The following is a 22,251-nucleotide window of genomic DNA, read 5'->3' on the forward strand; positions in this document are numbered from 1 at the left end:
GACAGTGGGGCATTAATAAAGCCAGTCTACCTAGTCACAGGCAGGCTGATAGAAGAAATGAAGTACACCGTACAACACACAAACAGACTAAGCTTAAAAGCTAAAACACGGGTAAAAAAAATAAACAAGTAAGAGAAAATGGATCTTAGGCTTTTGTTTTTTTGCATTTAAGAATGTTTTACAAAATCCAGACTGGCCTAAAAATTACCAGAACGATCCTCAACAAGGCTGAAACACATTGGACAGGGTGATCAAGTCAAAATTGTCACTGGAGGTTTTGACAGCTGCCTTTCCAACATTTTTTAAAGTGTGCACAGATGAACCATACTTTCGGGTGCACGTCTTTCAGTGTAAAGGAGAACGCGTACACAAATTGGGGGCGGGGGTGGGGGTACACCAATGGAGGCACATGCACGCATGCATGAGAGAAGTGTGCAGCACTGCATGTCTGACAGCACTTTTCTTTTTTTGCATCCGTCTGCTGGGACGTGTGCGCACATGTGCGCCTGGATGATGGAGATGGAGGGGAAGGTAGGTAGATGGGTGGGGGTGTACGAGCAAGGATTATGGCCAGAGTGGATCAGCGTTCCAGCGGCTGGGAGGACCGATCCCGGTGCTCTCCTGACCACACGTCTAAAACCCAAGTAACCCCCAACCAATCCAACCATAAAAAAATAGGTCAGTGGAGCAAAGCGCGCACGCACACATGCACGCACGCACGCCGGTATCAACTCAAAAGAATCACAGTCTGCCATACGCGCCGGTGCCCTTGCCCCCCCCCCCGCCCCCTCCCTTTCCCCGTTGAACTACCACGGCCACACACTTTCATCTGAAATGGGAACAACTAGATTGCGACCAAACACGCAATCCTACATTACTAAATAAAAAAAGGGGGAAAAGTAATACAAAAAAACAAACAAGAAAAAAAAAAAAACTTCTGCAGATGAGCTGGGCAAGCGCTCCTGTCAGACAGGAGCAGATTACGCCGGCTGTGGTTTCCACACATTCAGACTATAGCAGCGGGAAATCACACACAATCAAACCACACTGCGGGAAATTTATATAGATCATATATATTTTTTTACATGTGCATTTACGGGATACTAGAAATAACCTGTCCCTATACACAAAAACAACCTGGAGGAAGTTCAACCTGGAGCGCTCCGGCGCTGGCTCCCTTGCAAACGCGACGCGCAGAGAGTTGCCAGCCAGCCCACGGAGAGTGGAGCTCGCACTTCCCTACTTGTTACTCCGCCGCCGCGATCTAACATGCACGCATAGATCTTCAGAACATCATCGTCCTCCCCCTTCGCTTACCTTTCATAGCTGAAATCACAAAATACATCATTAAGCTTCGAGTCCATAAGAGAGGAAAGTAGCAGCAGCGCAAAGCCCTCCACTGCTGTCTCAGCAGCAGCTGGCCAGCAAGCACAGCTCCGTCTCTCAGCCTCCGAGCATGACCACACCACAATCCATGTGACTGTGACATCAGCGTGCATGTCTGCCTGCTTTCCCCACCCACCCGGCCTTTTGATTGGCACAGCAGGCAGCCAGTAGGGGCGCTGAGAGCTCAGGCAGGGGGAAGCTGGCCCTCTTCCCACTGATTGCAGTCTCGTCTGCCCCGGCTTGCTAGACACAGCACACCCTAAACTATCTACTGCTCTGTGGCTTATCTTTACAGAGCAAGGGTAAAGTCAGACAGGGTTTTTTTTTGTTTTTCTACGACTCTCCTTTTTCTTTCTTTCTTTCTTTTTTTTTAAGTATCAAAACAGAGGAAAGAGTCTGAGGAGGGATGAAAGGAAAGGTGGATGAAGGCGGTAGAAGTGGGGAGAAACAAAAATATGAAGGGAGTGGATAAGAGAGGGTGTGTGATTTTTTTATTTTTTTATTTTTTTTTTAATCTGTGGCTCAAAGATAGAAGTGCTCCTCCTCCCTGCCGGCGGATATGAGTGATCAGTGTGAGGCCAGATGTTTGCGAGCAGCGGTGGGCCCTTTCCAGAGAGAAGACGAGTGGAGCCACAGCATCTTCCTCTGACCTCTCATAGGACCCCCCCCCCCCCTCCCCCCCTACACACACACACACACACACACACTCCTTTCTCTCTTTCAAACACACATTTTTCCCATCAGGTGAGGAAGCTGAGATAGTGACTGAACGGTTCGGATGATCCCCTCCGCCCCGCAGCGACCACCTCTCCGTCTCCTCTCCTCCTCCTCCTGTGCCCCTCACTCTCGCCCCCTGCTTTCCATTCCAGTCTCTACCATGCTCCAACCCTCCTCCTCCTCCTCCTCCTCTCCTCACTCATCCTCTCTCATATGATAATCTGCTCTGACTCCTTACCAGCTGCCTCTCTCTGATACAATATTCTGGTTTTAGTGCAATCCAGCCTTGGCCAATAACCATTTGGCATTTCATGAATAAAGCTGGTGCTCATATCATCCTGTCTCAAGACAAACATCACAGCTCGGGTTTCAGACACAGCAGCATTTCAAAAAGAACGGAAATGAACTAGAGAAAATATTTATTTTCTTTTTTTTTTATGACGCCATAAATATTGGAGATTCTGGCGATCTGAAATTTGGAGATTCCTTTTAATGTTCTAACCTGTTTCTTGATATTTATTAAGCACGTTTCTGAGATCAGTTTTAACGCTAGAATGATGACGCTACCTTATACAAACACATTTTAATTAACTGCATTTATTTATTGCCTGTGATTTTGTGTAGGGCTTTCCTAAAAATGCAAAAAAACAAGCTCACAAAATCACATACCGTGCAGGCCACATTTAATGGCCCCCTTTTGTGAAGATTTTAAAACCCTTCTATGTTTTTTTTTTTTTTTGGAGTAACATAAGAAAAACCTAACGTTTAATCTAAGTACATTTACTCAGTAGGGGAAAAAAATCCAATGTAAAGGAATACTTCTTCAAAATGTGATTGATGGCAGCGATTTCTGTTTGGGCTCTATAGCAGTTTACAAAGTTGGAGCATTAGAGAGGGAAAGTTCTCTGACCATTTCTCTTAACACTCTTTAAATCTGTTCTTTTGTCTATTTACTTCACTCTGCAAGTTTGAAACCGAGCTCAGACGGCCATGTCTGAATTTGTCAGGATTCTGTGTCTGGCGAACATTTTCTGTCTTAATTAGACCATTCGTTTTGAATGATTGTCGTGATGAAAGGCCCAACCATGCCCCTTTTTAAGTTTACCGAGATAAACCACCAAATTATTTCATATAAAATCTCCTGGTTTGTTCAAGTTTGGGACACCATGAACTTTAACAAGGTTTCCACAGTGTTTGAATGACAAATAAAGGTCTCAGATTCATAGATTCTCCACCCTGCTTCACAGATGAGGTGTGTTTTCACGTATCGATTATGTATTTGACACCAAACCCAACTCAATCTTATTTTTCACCTGACCAGAGTACATAGATCCAGTTAATACCCCATTTTCGGAGTAGAATTTACTCAAATTGAAGAAAATGTACCCAAGAACATTTGGTCCCTTTCAAAAAAATGTTTTCCAATTTGAGTCAATGTATTTTCTGTGTAGAGTTGGCCAGACTACATTCGTGACGGTAGAACAGAAAAGTTTTTTTCCAGTCATGTGTCTCAATCAACCCATTTACACTTAGATACCACCTTAAGGGAGCCAGAGAGACTTGGTGATGCCATTAATTCTCTAACAGTAAGATTTGGAGATTTTCCTATTCTTTTTTTTAACTTCCCTTCCCATCATGCTCTCTGTGCATAATGGTATAAAAAGGCTCATTCAATTTTCTGTGAATGTGTATGTTTTTCTCACTGTTTGCTGACTTTTGGCCTATGAAGATCAACACTCACTTGAATTACTTGAATATGTTCTCCAGTATTTCCCTTTGTGAAGAATGCATAAAAGATATGGTTTTCTTTATTATGCCATATCCCAGGTTAACAGAAAAAAAACATGGATTACTAATTAAGTTACCTTAGGAAATCTGTTGAATTAAACAAACTAAAGTACAAAAAAATGATTGCATCAGTGACATCTTTTCATAACGATAAATGCTGAAATAAAAATCTTATGTTAACTCTTTTAGCTCATCTTTTCTAGAGTAGCCATTTAAGATGGTGGTTGCTGCATGTAGCATCAAGGGGACTGCATAGAGAAGTCTTTAAATACCTGTCCACCTTACCAAAAAAATGCACTTGAAAGGACACGAGTAAAATTAACCAAAGAATAGCTAGTCGAACTGATCAGAAAGAGTGAAAAGAGAACCAACTTCAAGTGAATCTGCTGCTGTACTTCTAATTAATTATTTATTGTAAATATTTATATTTAATTATGTGTCTTCTAGTCTGTGTCTAATGATTAAATAAAGGGTACTTCTAACCACATATAAAATTTAAATGAGGACTCAGCAGCTTGCAACATAAATCTTCCCATGACAATGTTTCATTAGGACCTGTATGATCCATTAGAGTCACTAAACACATTAGCTCAGGTTGTGTCAACGCCGGTCTCCTATGGCCCAGCGCCGTAATGAACGAAACATCATTCGGAGACCGTTGGAATCAAATGGACCGCGTCTGGGATAAGAGCGAGACGTGGAAGGTCCACAGTAGGTAAACCGTTTAGAGACAAAGTGACTGCGAGAGTCAGCCGCGTTGTTGAGAGGTGAGCATCTCTGTGTGAGATCTTCAAAGCTTGCCAGATGAGTCAAGACCACGGCCCACGCAGGAACATGTTCAACCGATGCTGTCTGTGGTCGAGTCTTGAAAGCTGGCTGCCGAGTCAGTCTTCCACAAAGCACTGCACGGCACCGCGGAGTGGTTAAACAGGAAGAAGTGCACAAACAAACAGAAAACAGCAGCATAGCAGGGGTTGTACATGCTAGTTAAAAACAAGGCCTTAATCTAGAGTCTGAATGTCAGAGCAGGGGTGTGCCATGTTTTCTGCATTATTCATCTGCTGCCTATAGAAGAAATCTACGTGGGGCATCTCCATAAGTTAGTTTTACGTTATTATCAGAATATTATGGCTTACAGCATTAGCTGCGAGCCCAAATCGTCTAGATGAACAGAAATCCAGTCCATCCACTTAAATCTATAAACACATTTGAAAACAACAAATGGTTGACCAAAGCGCTGCACATTAATACAATAAGTAAAAATAGTAAACGAGGTAAAAACAGACATAAAACAATGTTAGACAGCAGAACAACTCACGCAAAAGAACAAACGATTCACGCTGCGTTTGAACGCAAGGGGAAAAAGATGAGTGTTCAGAAAGGATTTGAAAGAAGACAGTGAAGGAGCGTGCTTAACAAGTAGAGGCAACCCGTTCGATTACTTAGGGGATGCGACTGCAAAAGCCCGATCCTCTATGTGCCACAGCCTCGTATTTTGGAATACGGGTGATGTAAATAAATTAATTCACACTTGAAGTGTACACCTCCTATTGAGGTGCATATAAAAAGGCTTTTTTATTTCTAAATCTTGTTGGAAGGCTATTAGAGCTAATCAAAAGGGCCAAACAAGACTGACTTGTGATACCTGTGTTTATTGTATAAGGGAAAAAAAGTTTTTGGTTCTCATTGAAGACAAAGGCAGGCTAATCTAAAGTATCCACACGCAAAAAGATAAAAAAAACAACAACAACAAAAAAACATAAATGTATGTCTAGAGTGTTAGGAGGTATAGAGTGCCTCCACTTGTGTATAAAAGTACTTCCCGTCTTCCCTAAGGACAAATGTATCCTGCAAAACTGCTTCATTTGCTCTTGATCACACTTTTCCTTAAGGGCTCCACATTACCGGTGACACTAAGCCAATATGCTGCTGATGCATGTACACTGCCGTATTGACTAAGTCACAAAGCAGTCAAATGTGTCTTTAAGTACTAGTGCAGTCATGTAGAGCCACGAAATGCTTCCATTTAGTCAATAACCTTCTGATAACTTTCAGTTTAAACTAGAAATGCATTGATGAGAGATCGAAATGTCCTGACAGTAACATCCTGGGGAACTTTTCTTTTCTTTTTTTTTTTTTTTTCTTTTTACATCCAGACTGGCTACGTCTAAATGTCATCTCCTACACCCTTTCTGGATTAATTCAACCACATACATTCACTGTAAACAAGTCTTGTGGAATGCAATTCAATTGAAATGTGGTGTCGAACATCCAGCCGTGCCCCTGGAGGAGACCAGAGGATGAGACCCGATAATGGCCTCATTAGCAGTCTGTCAGTAGCCATTCTATGCACAGGCTCTCCGTGCAGCTGATCCACGTTAACTCTTACTACTCTGGACTCAAGACAGCAGCGTGTTCAGCATGTTCATCCCATCCTGTGGCCTTTGACCTGCACGGGATAAATGCTTTCACACTCGCACATTTGTTTTTTTTCTTTTCATATTTCTTATTAAGTATTAGCAAGCCGGGTGTTATATTCCGCAGCAGATCCACCTTGGCGTCTGAAGCCGCACCAACCAGCCTGCAGCAGAGGTCGAATTAACGAGCTCAAACAGGCACTCCATGAAAACAATACAGATCAATTTAATATAGATGCCATGGAGTGGAGGGCATAATATCAGAACTATAACAGCACCGGCCCACACAGCACAATCATAAACCAATTTAGGGCCATTTCAGGCAATTTCCTGGGGGCTTCCACTTGTGGGAAGACTTCAATAAATCACACAGACAACAAAGAAAATATCTGTTTCTATGAAAACAGAGGATACTACTGGGTTATTTCCATGGGCCTGGAGAGGGCTGCGTTTAAGGACTAGCGCAAATAAAGAACTGTAAATGTTTAAAAAAACAGTCAACACAACCACAGCTGTGCCATTGTTTTATGGTATGCGTAGCTACAGGAGAGGCCGTTAACTCATTATAATGGATTTCATAAAAATATATAATGGACATTATAATGGACTAATGGATTTCATATGGACTAGAGCAATTTATCTCATATAATAAAGTAGTGTAAGCATTACACCTCTCAACAGTTTTCGTGGTTACACTCAGATCAGATGACTAATGGCTTTATAAGCTGACCTTCATCCTTTATATGCACAGCCGCCCCAGGGCCAGATCAGAATCACTTTTTCTTTCTCTCTCCCTCCCTCTCCGTCACTGAATGCACACACACACACAATATTTACACAATATTTATAGAATAGTGGGGTCAGAAGAAGGGATATGAAAGCAAATCATTCCTACATAGGTTAGGTGTACGCCTGTCAGCTGTCATGTAATCAGAATCAACAACACTGTGCGTTTAGCGATGGTTGACAAGGCTATAGCCTTTTCGTTCACTGCTATGGTTATTTATAGAACTAAATTTAAATATTTTTTACAAATGTAAAAAAAAAAGCCCTTAGGTATTTCAAATTCAATCAAAGAAAGATACAAGAGAAGATACAAGAACTCTGTCTTACTGCAAAGCCATGTCACTGTGACCACATCTTTAAACATTTTCACTTAAGGCAGGGCTTTACCTTTGCTCCAACATCCTCGTTCACCTTGAGGACAGAAACATTTGGACGAAAAAGCTGTAAAAGAATGACGTCAGGGAATTCTGAAGCGGGGTTTTGTTAAAAGGGTATAAGCAGTAAAAAGAGTTCCTGCCGTAGATAAGTCTCCTAGTTTGATTCATTTAGTACAAGACCAAATGTGTTGGTACCAGAGAGAACGGCTAGTTTGAGAGAAACACAATAACAAAGTGGACTTCATCTGTCCTGGAACAACGGCAATTTCAAAAACATCAGTCATTCATGCAAACACTATTATGTCATGTTTTCATTAGTTGCTTGGTTGGTTAGTTTACAAAAATGCAGACAATTATTTGCACAAGAAATGGAGGTTGGAGGCGGTGCAGCACCAATGACCCTACTGCGTGAGACTAACACTGAGAACAGAACATTTCCGGTCAGATGTGCTACTGTGTAGAAAAGGAGCCCGGATAAAAGTCTATCAAACTGTGTTCACTTAAACCACTACATTTTTGATCAGACATCGGTTTTCTCATTGGGCAGATGTCACCGGGTTACAAAAACACTAAAAGGTCCCTCACAAATTTTAAAACGTCTTTCTGGTAACATTTGTGGAAAAAAACGTTTACGATAACGGACGAGTGAGATTACCGCAACCGGCTAACCAATAGTTGCTAACAACGTCCACGCTGCTGAAGTTAGCATCCGCTTCATAGCGTCCTATAGGCACCAAACTCTTGCATTTGTGAATCTACTGTTCGAAATGTTAAATACCGAAGACTGATCAAAAAGGAAACAGTCTATGAGATTAATTAAACCTAGTATTTATTTTTGAAAATATAAAAGGGGGCAATTTTGTTGCTTTTAGGCATGAGGATCAACTTTGAATTATACAAGCTTAGATCTCCAATATATGGACCAGTCGAACCTGGACTTTAGTTATTTTAGGCTTATGTTAGATTCTATAAAACAGTTTGTGATTTGTGAAATATCTACTCCTCGTGGAAACTAAAGACAAACAAAAGAAGAGGTGTTTTTTTTTTTACTTTCCCTAAAATATTGCTAAAAACTTCATCTAATCTTGTTCCTGTGAATCCATCATCTACTGTAGGTAAGATTTTAGCTGCTTACACCTTATTAACATGATCTCATTGCAAAATCTCTATCCCTTTAGTACTGCAGTCACAAGTTTGTTTCTTGGCAGTATAGTTGTTGCTGATTTTTGATAAGCATCTTATACTCAGTTATAAAAAAATAAAAATAAAAAAACTGTTACTGAAGCGACTAGAGTAAGCCGGTTGATTTGTACAGCTTATCAGATGTAAAGGCTGCTGTAAAGAGTGCTCATTGCTGCCGCTCGAGCGTTATCGCGCATGTCACCGAACAATTTTTCAATAGATCAATAGAAATCAGATTCGACAATGAATTGCGCCGCGCATCTTTTGTGCAAGGCTGCCCTTGGGGACAGAAAAGGGAAAAAGAAACAGGCGGCTAGCGAGAGGGAGGGAGACGGAGTGAAAGGAAACGGAGAGGGAAGATTATCGCAGGCATGGCAGCCTGTGTGAGAGGCTTAGCTTGGCTAGGCAGGGAGGTGGAACCCTGTGAATTCTAATGAACTGGCAAGACCCCCCCCCCCCCTCCAAAAAAAAAAAAAACAGCCCCATCTTCATCGCAGGAGGATGATAGCAGAGAAGGAGGAGGTGATTAGGGAGGAGCGGCTCCTCCATGGCAAACCAAACAGAGCAGCTCATTTCCCTGTGATAATTATGGCTATAACCAGGCATGAGGGATTGATAATGGACCTGCTTATTCTTCATGTTCTGCGAAGGCAACCACTGTGCCTGTCGGGGGGGGGGGGGGGGGGGGCATTATGATGTGTCTTGTTTTTTTCTGTTAGAGGGGTGACTCTGGTAAGAGTTGCAATGGCTGCTGAAAAGGGCAGCAGGGGAACTTGGCCTTTGAGGGAGAAGTTAACGAATGAACTTCATTATTGAGGAGCATACCATGGAGACCCCCTGGTGTTCGTGATGTATTGCCCAGCATCAAACATGTGCACTCCCCCGACATCACTGCCGTAGCACGACATCGGCTCTTCGGGGAGGTATGCGTGTAAACTAAAATAGTTTAACCTTCTGGCTTAAGGCTAGAAGAAAAGAAGACAACAGAGAAACGTGCGGATCTGCATCGAAAAAGTTGCTTTCGGTTTAAAAAAATATATATGTATATATATTCTTTCTTTCCCCCTCGGCTTTCAGGCTGAGTAGTTTTATCATTTTTCCAGTTCCCAAAACATCTAAGTGAATAATGAGGCAGTGCCTTTTTCTGTGACTGCATGGTGAAAACCATCACAGCCTAAACCAACACATATTTAATGTTCTCGAAGTGATTTTGGCTAAAGCAGGTGGTCCATCGAGACATTGCTGATCAACATACTCATTTATTAGCTCTATTCAAGCATGAAAGTAACTTTTCCTAAGTTCCACAAAAAGACAAGTGACACACAGGAGGGACTAACGTTTGCCTCAAGATTGAGGAAGTTCCTCAGGCTATGTGTGATGTGCGCCACTTAGCCTCCGTACACCTTCCCCGCCTCCACTGGGTCCGGGATGGAGTTTCTCTGCGGTGGACGACGCGACACGAAGGATCTCTTTACCGGGCCTGTTCTCGACACTTTTACTCTTGACTTATGAGGATGCCATGGGTGCAGGGGAGTGATTCATCACCGGATGTGTTCCTCTTGCACCCTCACACATTAGTAATGTGGTCCGCTGAGGAGGAGTCCTGTCATCAGTCCTGTACCTGGACCCTCCGAACAAGGTAGGTCAACAGGAGGCAGCAGTGGCTGGCCCACTTTTAGTCTTTCACAGCACCTTTAAGTTTCCAGCAGCTCCGCCACAGCCGAGCCTGACGGGCATGCTCAGATTAGCTTGGTCAAGGGGAGACACTGTAGCGGCAGAGTAAGCGCTTCCTTTACTCTTAATCTGCGGTCTCACCTACACATGGTCAAACTCAACCTGCCGAAAAGTAAAGATGTCTGAAAAATATTAGGCTATTATAAAAAAAAATTCTAGTCCACTAAGATAAAGTAAAAAAAAAAAAAAATAAGCCACGAATCATAGTCAAGATTGTAGCAAAGTCCATATAGCTCTGATGTAAACTTTAACCTATAGAGCTGTCGTTTTTGCAGGCCTCTTAAAAAGGCTTCGGAGGACCATAGACTTAGTCAGAGCTGTTATTCATGTAGGTGTGTTACTGTTTGTTCACTGAAGGCCAGACAAGCACACTTAAACCTGTCAGTCTTATAGAATACTTAGCAAAAAGTAAACTAAACTAAGTTTAGCTTTTTATTTGTAACCACAGACTGCTGACTAATAATAGGCTTAACTAAGTAAGGCTTTGTTGTAGAAAGTTAGGTCCATCAAGGCATCCAACACCTGCAATACAAGTATTCCTTCAAAAGATTTGATTGGTGAGTTTTTCTAAGTGTAACTGTTTAATACATTTTTAGTCCTGAGAGATATCCATAAATGACATTGAGCTTCTGTTAACACGAGGGAAAAGTATTTGCTTTTCAGACAGATTTTTAAACGTAAAGAAAAAAAAAAGATTGACTGATAAATGAAGATCAATACAGTCTGATATACAATCTGATATTACTTTTATCTATGCTACAGTTTAAAAATGTTCTCCAATTTATCCATTTAAAACTGCCAAAGCAAATTTCATCACAAGCGTCCCAACTCCCCTGTAATACAGGCGCAACAAAATAATACACGGTTGCCTGCTCTTTCACAAAAATACAGCGGCGGTTTAAGTCAGTAATAAGCCTGTGACCTTAACATTGTGGGTAATGCATGTTTAAATACCCACCTCAGTATTCATGTTTGTCATTTTACTTGTGAAGATTAGGTGCAAAAAGGCTATTTAAAACCAAAACACAGGATTAAGGGATAATGCTGCTCTGTGTCTTGTGAGTCGACCTTGATTCTGTAATCCAGCACAATACTGGAGAACAGCATATTTCTCGCTCTTGTACCTTCAATACTCTCAGTGTTGAACGACTCATTCTGATGTAATGGTGCCTGCATAATGGCAGCATGCTGGAAGAGAGAGTAATCAGAATTAAGTAGAACTTCTTTGTAAAATCTTTGGGACAGACACAGAAATAGTGTAACAAGATTTGTACAAACAGGAAGATAATTGGCAGGGCTTTCATACTGTTCAGAAAAGAACATAAGGCTGAATGAAGGTATAAGCTGGAGAGTTGAAGGAAAAATAAAAAGAAAGAAAACTATATCAACAGTGGAGAGTTATAGCAAAGCAGAAAGAATCTACTCTATAATCAGAAGCAGCCATGTTTAGGTCCAAACTATTTAACAAGGCTGGACACTAAATAAATATGCAGGTATAGCATCAAATACTCCATTAAGCATAAACATCACCCTAATCCATAACATACATCATACATGTTTCTTTTTCTTCTGCTGCGTTTTCCTGACTCCATATCTCCCTACCTGTTTTTCCTGTCTTTTCTTTCTTTCTTCATTCCTTTTACCGTGCCGCGCAGACACTGTAAAATGAAAATCTGCCTTTGATGTCTGGGATCTTATAATGCTGAGCAGTAGAAATCCGCATGCTTGTTATCTGAAGAATCTTAATGATGACGGCTAACTTCACAATGGGTTAACCGCGTCTCTCTGTTCTCATGCTGCATACCCACAGAAACGCAAATTAATAGCAAGGTGGAGGGGAAAAAAAAGAGTAAAAAAAAAAAAAAGCAGAGCATTCTTCTAATAAAGCAGATTCAACAAAATGGGTACAATGCGATCAGCACAAATGTCAATGTGTAATATCAACAAAAGCATTTGTGAGCACATCTGCACTCCGCTCTGTAGGCGCAACTTCTTTTTTCTACCTCGGTTTTTGAACAGAATGACATTATTTGGCAGAAAGAGATGATCCGCAGCTCAAACTATCGAACACAGGTACAGTTTCCTTTCTTCTGTTCTTTTATTTTACCCAATGCACTTTAGAGTTTATTATTGATTTGAAAAGTATGCCTACTTGGCAACAAACTTCAATTAAATTATTCAATGTTCCTTATTTATTCAGCACACATTAAAGGATTTTTTTTCTCCTCCCTCAAAGTAAAAAGAAATTATGAGTGCCATCTGATGACAGACACAACCAATTTATAGAATTCATAAGTACCTAAAGCTAAACACACACAAACACCACTTTTTTTATTTTCTTTCGAAGCGAATGCTGAAAAGCTAATTTATTTCAGTAACGCAATTCACTGAGTAAAACACGTTACATTGATTAATTACACGCAGACAGATGCTTTCAAGCCTTTATTTCTGTTAATTATGATGATTTTACACTTATAGCTAATGAAAACATGAAATTTAAGTTTAGAATATTACATCAACAAAAAACTATGAATATAGAAATGTGGGGTTAATGAGATGTATATTTAATACCGTTTATAAAAGTTATTAGTTTTTTTAAAAGTACTTGTTATTTGATGAATGAGCATCTTCAGAAAACATTTTCTAATTTACTGAATACGACTGTAGTTTGACAGCTTGATGTAATTTCCAAATTTGAGCAGCAATCAGGCAACATCCTTTTTCTAATTTAATGGCCCTATGATAGCATTCACAATACATTTGCATCCATCCATCCATCCATCCATCCATCCATCCATCCATCCATCCATCCATCCATCCATCCATCCATCCATGAGGAAATGAGGAAATATTTATATTTTCCTTCCAGTGTCATCTTTCGCAGTGCATCTTTATGTAACTTTTTTTTAATTACAATTTATACTTATTACAACAAGGCACCATCTAGTTCAACGTTAGCATTTGTATTTGTAATTTAAGTAAATAAGCTGAATCTAAAGCACAAGCCATGTATGGGACACCACCAACACAGTAAAGAAGCTGCAGTGGACCATCTGGCCATAATGGTGGCAGCATCATGCTGTGGGAAAGGTTTTCTTCAGCAGGAAGTAGGAGTCTGTTTAGAGTTCATGGGAAGATGTGTACGGCAACATGCAGCTCAGGTATGGGATACAACCTTAAAGGAGTATTGTGCAAGTTTAATGAGTAAAATATATATTTTTTTTCCTTTCCCATACATGCTCTTACAATTGCCTAATGTGTAAATTAGTTTTCTCCTATAGGCTCCATTAGTCAGTTCATGAGAGAGTGATTTGGGTCGTATTCTATAGCCCTGCGCGTGGGCGTGACTTGCTGCGCACTCTCATATCACCTGGCTAACTTGTTGATTCTCTGCCGCCACTGACGTATTAGCGAGAGAACATGGGCTAACTTCAACATTTATAAATTTCTTACCTCAGAAGACATTACCCCTCTGAACAAAAGACCTGTGCTGTCGCAGCAGCAGACGTGTTTCCTCATCTCCTCATGCATGTGCACAACACTGGTGTCATTTCAACTTCTTGCCAGAGGGGGCAGACTTTTGCAAAAACTAGATCTTGGGCTATGCTCCTTTAAAAGGGTTGGCAAAGATTTGAGACTTTGCAAAGACTGGCAGCTGGAATAGCAGAACAACTTCTACAAAGTATGAAGTTAAAATGAAACATAGATGCTATTTGTTAAGTTTCTCACATTTCAAAATTATGTTCTCTTTTGTATAAGTAAACCACTTTAAACACAGCAAAAACTTCTTGAGTTTTGTGGCTGCAATGTGGGAAAATGTGAAAAATGTTCCACAGCATCTCTATGTTTTCAAAGCATTGTGCATGTCTTTGCTATGATGGTGCTGCAAGTAGTAAACTCGTGATTGACCACCCTGCATCTTTTTCATCTGGTCTGGATCCTATCTGACTTCTTCCCGGGTCGTCCAGCACTAATCAAAGCTTTCATTATGTGGCGACACCTCTTGCTCCGTGCCGGATGTTTGTGTGCAGAGGGAAAGTGAAGAGGCATCAAAGACATGATGAGAGATGAATAACTTGTGGGAAAGCAGGACAACCCTGTGGACAGCGCTGGTCTAACAGTGGGTGCCAGTCAGCCCCCCCCCGAAGCAGACGTCGACGTCTCACCGTACCTCTCGCTCTCTTTCACCTGAGACGTCCAGCATAAGAGAAATCGGCCACAGCAGATGGGGACGCTCACCCGTCCACGCATTGTGCCCTTGTCACATGTCACTTACTCTTGTTCCCTGGTTGGACAACACTTCAAAGACAGGGTCTTCAGGTTGAGCCAGACACAAAAGGGAAAAGCTGAAGGAGAAAATGCTGATGAGGTCTCTCTTTGCTCAAGCTCAAATTCTCTGAAAGACTCGACACTGAGAGGAGAACCAGATTAAAAGCCAAAACAAAAGCAGAAAAGCCCGAGCCCACAGGAACCTGTACCGAACCCCTAAGGCTTCCCTTGCAGCACCTCAAGCCCCTCGTATGTGATAAAAAGAAAAGCCTTTGGCCACAGAAACTTATGCAAAGAAAGCGCATGTATGGAGGCCATTCCCTGGTTTCATGAAATGACAGCCGTAATTCTTTCAGCAAAAGACGAGGGCTTGCCACACTGAGACGGAGAGGAAAAGACATGGCAGCCGAGGAAAAATGGAGAAAAATCATGCTGGCCTGGTTTACGACAAATAGATAACTCTATTGATTTCCCTTTTACAATGACTGTCCATTCCTCACCACTGTGATTGCACTGACCTATTTAAGAAAAAAAAAGCCATCTATTATAGATTAAACCAAAATGTCCGAAAAGAAAACACTTCTTCTGAAGAGAGCAAAAAAAAAAAAAAAAAGAGAAAAAAGTAAGATGAAGAAAGAGAGCGAGGGGGAAGATTTTGTCAATTTAAGCTTTCAATGTTGCTGTGGAAAAAGAAGGAAACAAGCGGTTCCAGAGCCACGCTGAGAACCAAATAACTTTCCCCAGACTGGGAGGTTATGTCTGATGCAGCCATTATCATTGTCACTCCCAACAAAAGAGAAAAAAAAAAAACAACAACAATTATTTAAAATGGTTACGGTGTTACTCAACTAGAATCAACATAATGGCAGTTCTGCAATTTGAAAATGTTTATAACAGCAGAATACGGCAAATTAAGAAATAATCTGCTGTGGAATATGCTCCATGTAACACACGGTAGCACAGCTGAGTGTTGTATGTTTTGGGCTGTTGATTCCTTTGTGTCTGCGTGTGCTGCTGCTGTGCCCGCGTGTCCCGCTCCACCATGTCTGCGCCGTGCGTCTCGCTCGAGTATCTCGCTCCACGCGGCTCAGGGGACTCTGGCTGGCTGATCTTCATTATCAGCCCTAGCTTAACAATGTTCTGGATGCACTTCCCACATGAGTGCAACTAACAAGTCCCCAAAGAGCTGAATCAAGGCAACAATGTGATGAAATACCTTCAAACAACGACCGAGCCTGGAACACGGCGCTATGCAGAGACAACTCATACTGCCCCCCGGGTGATTCCACAGGAGTGCGCCTGTTGCCAAGCAAAATTACACAGCAACTGGGACGTATTATTCTCCTCAATTGGCAATGTACAGCACCATTAAGGACCGTAAATCACATGTTTGATTAAGTGGAAAATTATAGACACCGCTCAACAGCATTGTTTCATTCAAAACAGCCAGATAATCTCTGCTATTACATTTTTTAGGAGCCTGTAACATGTCGTTGAAGTTCATCATCTTAGCGGAGGTATTCATACCGACTGAACTTTTTCACACGATGCAACCACTGCTTTAATGTATTTAATTGGGATTTTATGATAAAGCAACACAGAATAGATCATAATTGTGAAGTGGAAGCAAAAAGATACATGGAAAAATCTGAATGTGCGCTTTCATCACCCCCGTTAGTCTAAAACCCTTAAATAAAATCCAGTGCAAGCCAACATTATTATCAGCTTTGCATTCCAGAAACATGGCCTTCATGCAAGAGAGGTAAGAAGAAAGTCCTTTTCAAAAGAAAAATCACAAGAGTCCCGGTTTGGAGCTTGTCACAAGCCACGTAGCTAACATGTGGAAGAAGAAGCTCTGGTAAGACGAGACCAAAACTGACCCTTTGAATCACATGCGAAAGGCTATGTGTGACGGAAACAAATCCTAAACTCCTCCCTGAAAACACCACAGCCACCATGAAACATGGTTGGTATGGGGGACTGTATACTAATGCATTACACAGATTTTATCTGTGAAATATTTTGAAAACCATGTATCACTTTCTGAAAATGATGTACTTTCAACCGCCATGCAAAAAACAAATGCAAAAAACAAATTTCATACTGATGTGCACAAGTAAGGAAAACCATTAATTCCAAAGGTGTTCAGGCAGCTTTTATACACTGACTTTACTTAAGAGAAGATATCTCCCTTTAGAGTAGATTTTGAGCTTTGTTCCTTTGTAGACATTGCACAGCTACAAATAAACAAAAACAAAAAAAAAATAGAGAAAAAACATGCATCACACTGAATTTCAGTGAAAAAGTATAAAGTATCCACCGTAAGGGAAAAGCAGGTAAAAGCTGTCACCATGTCTTGTGAACACCAAAACTAATTTGGATTAATGAGAAATTTTGAAACAAAAAACTCTGATTTTCAAATTAATATTTTCCAATAATAAAAAGTCAAAAGGAAAAAGATCAAGTGAACCAAATTATGACGAATACAACCTCAGACCTTTCAATTCTGATTTAGCCTCAATGAGTGCTGCAAACTCTCTGTAACTCTGCAAACACTATGTTCCTTAAGCAGCGCAGATACATCCAGTTAATCTGCCTCTTCAAAATTATAGGGGTTGGCTGTACTAAAAGTGAGGGAGTGCACGTCCCAAACGAGAGACACTCGATACAAGCCGAAAGCAAATAAATGAAGGTGCAGGAGCAAGGCCATGTTTCTCAATCAGCGTAAGAAGGCTGTCACCACAATGGAGATAAATACTGTGAAGAGTGGAAAGAAATCGGGCCTGTCTAAAAACACATCTTTGGACTGAGGCGAGAGGAAACCTCCTCTGTCTGGACTGCCTATTTATCTCACTGTTACATTTGTACTGCTGCCTCCCTCTGGCCAAACCGATTTCCAATCTTATCCGAAACACACACTGTGCATACCTTAAAATAGTGACAGATATTGCAAACAGCTGTCGTATGTAGTTAAATGAAATATAATAAAGAGACGCAAATTGTAACGAAGCTTTTTGAACATGCTATTCTGGTTTTATCTTAACCAACAACCAAAAGTGTCCAATGGAGACCTATACAGAGATTACTAGTATTGTTGTTTTATTAAGCTTTACTGTAATATATTTTAGTATTCGTGTCATTTTGGCAATTTTTTCTAATTCAGTCAAAGATTTCTACAGTTTTCTAAAGGATAAATGTTTAGAGATGCACAGACCAATTGGCGGGTGAGTGCAATCGGATGATTTTAGGCTTGATCGGCCAGTCATAACAGGTCGTGCGGGTGGTAGCACCCTTCAGTGTGGATGCTGTTACTGTGGGAAGAAGAATGAAGGTGAGCTATTTGCTGCATCAGTGAGGTTAAGTTAGAGGAAGCACAGAAATCTAAGCTTTATAAAAGGAAACTATTGTATGTCCTGATGCATCTCAATAGTCCAGGTCAAAAAATGTTCTCTGGACGGGTTCTTTATGTGTTACTCAAACGTATCGTCTCTTCTCTACGAAACTTTTTCAGTCTTCTTTACACTCTAAGTAACTTCTTCAGTCTTCTTCAGACTGAAGAAGTTACTCAGGGAAGGGACAAAACGTCTCAACAAACAAGAACTCAGCCAGAGGACCTACTCTTATTTTTTCATGTTTTATTTTTTTATTTTCTACTTGTTGAGACATGTCTTCAGTTGATTCAGGCAACGAGAGAGAGAGAGAGAGAGAGAGAGAGAGAGAGCAGGACTTTTAGCAGATAACAGGAAGGCTGAACAGAGTACAGCCTGGATTGCCAATAAGGCAGAACTTCGAGTAATACTTTTCGTAAACAGTAGCTACGTTTACATGGACAAAAGTAATCAGAATAAAGGGAACGATCTGAATAATAATGCGTGATGTAAACAAGCCAATCGGAATATAACGATCGGATTAAGTTCAATCGGATACAATGAAATTGCATTCTGAATGAGAGGGGCAGTTTATGCCGATTGATAATCCGATCACTATGCCTGTAAACGCTTGTCAGGAACAAGTTATTCCAAATGTGGTAAACTGACCCGAGTGCGCATATGCCCCCGATGTAAACATGACGTTTTTCCGCGTTGTTGAGTGGCGGAAATACGTCTGAATGTCAGGGCTCCTGATACAACAAAATTATTATTGATTCAGTAACGTTTCAACCGTAATAAGAACCAGGTGCATGTCCAGCCTGGGCGTTCGGAAGACAAGCAAAGTCATACACTATTGCTTTGTTTACTATTTTTTGTTGTTCAGCAAAGACGGTAGTTCTTTTTCTTCTATGTTTTTTTTAGGGATATTTGATAACTGCACTGGTCAGAGTGGTTCTATTCTGAATAAAGCCAGGTGCATATAAATACATTCTGACTGGATTAATTGATTGTGTGGCATCCGGTACAGTCCGCTTATTTTTTTTAGGTTTTTAACCTGAATACATTTCAACCCGAACGTGAAATTTTGTGCATGTGAACATAGCTAGTGAGATGTGAGTTTCTTCTTTTAAAATCAGTGTCTCATATTTGTATACTGGGTGTTAAGCATAAAGCACTAAAATCAAAATCAGGAGCTCAAAGCCATAGGTTAGACTTATAGAGCATCTAGACATGGCTTCATGGGATATACCTAACTTTGCTTCTTTAAACTATAAGACCTTGTTACGGATGTTCTAAATATTACAAGATTATATTAAGTTCCTAACAAATGAAAAAATATTTCTTCTGTGATGCCAAAACCTTGAAGAATCCTCTTGCTTCATAGATGGGGTAGGTTGGATGAGGCAATTTTAAAGGATGAGCTCTAATCAATTTAAAAAATAGCCATTACCGACTAGTAGGTACATAACCTTGGATGTCTTTAAAGTAAAGCAACCCAGTGAGCATTTTGTAATTGTCTCAACAGTATGTCTAAACAATGTCTAAATGGACATCTAGGCTAACGTTGGAAGATATCTTGTCAAAAAATATTTATTTGACGTCTAATATTGTTTTTATATGTTTATTTAAAGTCGGAACAGAGCCATGCTTTAGGCCAGATTGATTGGCCAAATAAAAATAGTACAATACCAGCCAGACTTCCTAATTACCAACTCAGAGGTTTACTAATTGAGCTGTTCCTCAGAATGTATGTGCACAAATAATAAATGACGTCTAGTCTGCATTTACCTTTTTAAATCAGCTGGATTGCTCACTGGGAATGACCAAATCACAAGCAACAGCAAATTCACTTTATGCACTGACACTTTCCGTATTTGAAGTGAGAAATGGAATAAAAAACACTGAGTCTCACAGCAGAAGAGTGAAAGTTGGCATCCCTGGACAGCAAAGGTCCTGTCTTTTGATCTTATAACCTCGTCCTGATATGAAACAGGCTTTACGTTGAAATGCTGGCAGCCTATCAGAAATCAGAGTTTAGGTAAGGATCAACATTTCCCAGAATGTAGACGTGGAGACTGTCTTTGTGATAACAATGATAATAATGATGTGGACAAGAATCAACCATTAATAATAATATTAATAATACAAATAATACAAATAATAATAATAATAATAATAATAATAATAATAATAATAATAATAATAATAATAATAATAATAATAATCTCACCTTTTTTTTGGCAGATTTCTATACAATGTTTAATAAAACAGCTGGAGGAGACCTGTTGAGCCAGCCCAACCTGATAGAAGGGGAAGATGATGATGTGGCAGACCTTGACTTTTCATTGATTTGTCTACAGCCTGTACACTCCAGGCATAAGCATCAATGCTCCATCTGCTAAGAGGAAGTTGATGCAGCATGCAGTCAATGTGCTTTTTGGGAATGTGGACAGTAACAGTTATGATGATAACAGTGTATAATGTTCTAAAAATATTTTCCCTTTCCCTGTATTTATGTTTTTCCTCAAATTCTCATAAACACTCTTTTTTGATTTTTATTTTTTTTTAACTACAGATGGGCTAGGAACCAAATACGGGATCATTGTGCACCTTTATTTTCCAAACAACAACTAAAAACTTTTTTAATGTTGAATGTCACAAAAGGATTTTTATTGTCTTACTTCCTGCATTAATACTCTGATGTAGACAGTTTTAATATTTAAGTGTTTCAATGAATGTCCTATGAAAGCACAAAAAAAAAAAAAAAAATCTGACAAAATGCTCATCTGTGAACCTCAAGAAACATGAATCTCCCTGTTTCCGTATTTTGCTTCAGATAGCCAAGAATCAGCATAACACAGCTGCAGGACGGTGAGAGGGTTAGGTAATCAGAAGATCTGCTCTGCTCAACATAGAGCATCCTGGTTATATGACACACGTGTGTGTGTGTGTGTGTGTGTGTGTGTGTGTGTGTGTGTGTGTGTGTGTGTGTGTGTGTGTGTGTGTGTGTGTGTGTGTGTGTTTGGGCTCGTTTTCTGCAACACGAGCTGTGAGACAGAGTCCCAGACTGCTGATGGGAGATTAGAGGTGAGACATCTAATCTCAGTGTAATCAGGCGCTGCATCTGAGCCTTCGCTCCACACCAACAGGTCCAAACAGAGACTCATCTCACAGAAAACATGGCCCTGATGAGGTAGAAGATGGTGATGGGGAGTATCTGGTGTCCACCATCAAAGTCAGAGGAAAAAAAAAAAAAAAAAAAACGGCAGGTAAAATTTAATTATTTTTGCTCTCATGTCTTCCAGGCTCAGGCTGTTTTGACAGAAATGAGTCCATATAACAGAGCATGTTGTAAAACTGCCAAAGGACGTGTTCAGGAAAAGCACAGCTGACTTTTTGATGAGAATTAAAGCCTGGTGGTTTACAAATACGTTGGAGAGGGGCTACCCCTTTTCGGGGGAAGGAAATTAAACAAGGGGAAACAGATAAAGGGAAATGAGAGTCTCAGGTAATACTAAGACAATCTACAAAAAAAGACCGCATAAAAAGTGGACATTACAGCCACTGGAGCAAGGATAAGTATCTGTTTTCATCTAGGACACTTCACCTTCTGATGGCTCAATGATTAGTGAATTTGGGTAGATGGAGGAGAGGGAAGGAGAGGAGTAGAGGCTGCCAGTGAACAGCTGCCCCTGTAATTTATATTGATGAGGGGACTGGCATGGCGGGGAGCTTCCAGCAGTTTGATCACTCAGGCAGAGTGGGGAGTCAGTGAGACCCGACCCATCCCTGTGGTTTAGGTTGGACTGGGGAGACCTCTTAAAAAACACACACATCCACAGAAACCCCGACTTTCATTTAGAGCGCCTTGCAATAAGGATTCACACTGTGCACATTTTTTTCATACTACACACTCTGCGTTTGATTTATTTTAATGGGATTTTAGACCAACATGCAATAGCACATAGCTGCAGTGTAAATAAACTATGCACAACTTTTAAAACTGTTTACAAATGAAATTCTAAAAACGGTGGCATCTTTTTTTTTTCTTCAGACTGTTCTACCCTGATACCCCAATACATTTTTTTTATCTACTTTGTGAGAACTGCATATCATCCAAACACACCAGCACTGCAGCATCAGGCTTTGGGGATCATTTTCTTCGAGACAGACATGTGAGTTGGTCAGATTTGTTAAGAGGATATCGACTGAAGTAAATACAGA

At 40.5% G+C, this 22,251-nt stretch overlaps 1 protein-coding gene across 2 annotated transcripts in view; it reads right to left on the reverse strand.

Moving 5' to 3' along the window:
• Window positions 1–22,251, reverse strand: part of roraa (RAR-related orphan receptor A, paralog a) — a 292,047-nt gene that overhangs the window by 62,987 nt on the left and 206,809 nt on the right. The window contains exon 1 of one of the 2 annotated variants that reach the window (XM_012871475.3): window positions 1,318–1,500. The exons of the other annotated variant lie outside the window; for it this stretch is intronic. Coding sequence (XP_012726929.2) covers window positions 1,318–1,489 — 172 coding nt within the window. The 5' untranslated portion in view covers window positions 1,490–1,500. Of the gene's footprint in view, window positions 1–1,317; window positions 1,501–22,251 lie in introns of those variants that run through there. 2 annotated transcript variants of the gene reach the window in all.

Source organism: Fundulus heteroclitus, chromosome 2 (genome assembly GCF_011125445.2).
Source record: "Fundulus heteroclitus isolate FHET01 chromosome 2, MU-UCD_Fhet_4.1, whole genome shotgun sequence".
Lineage (NCBI taxonomy): Eukaryota > Metazoa > Chordata > Actinopteri > Cyprinodontiformes > Fundulidae > Fundulus > Fundulus heteroclitus.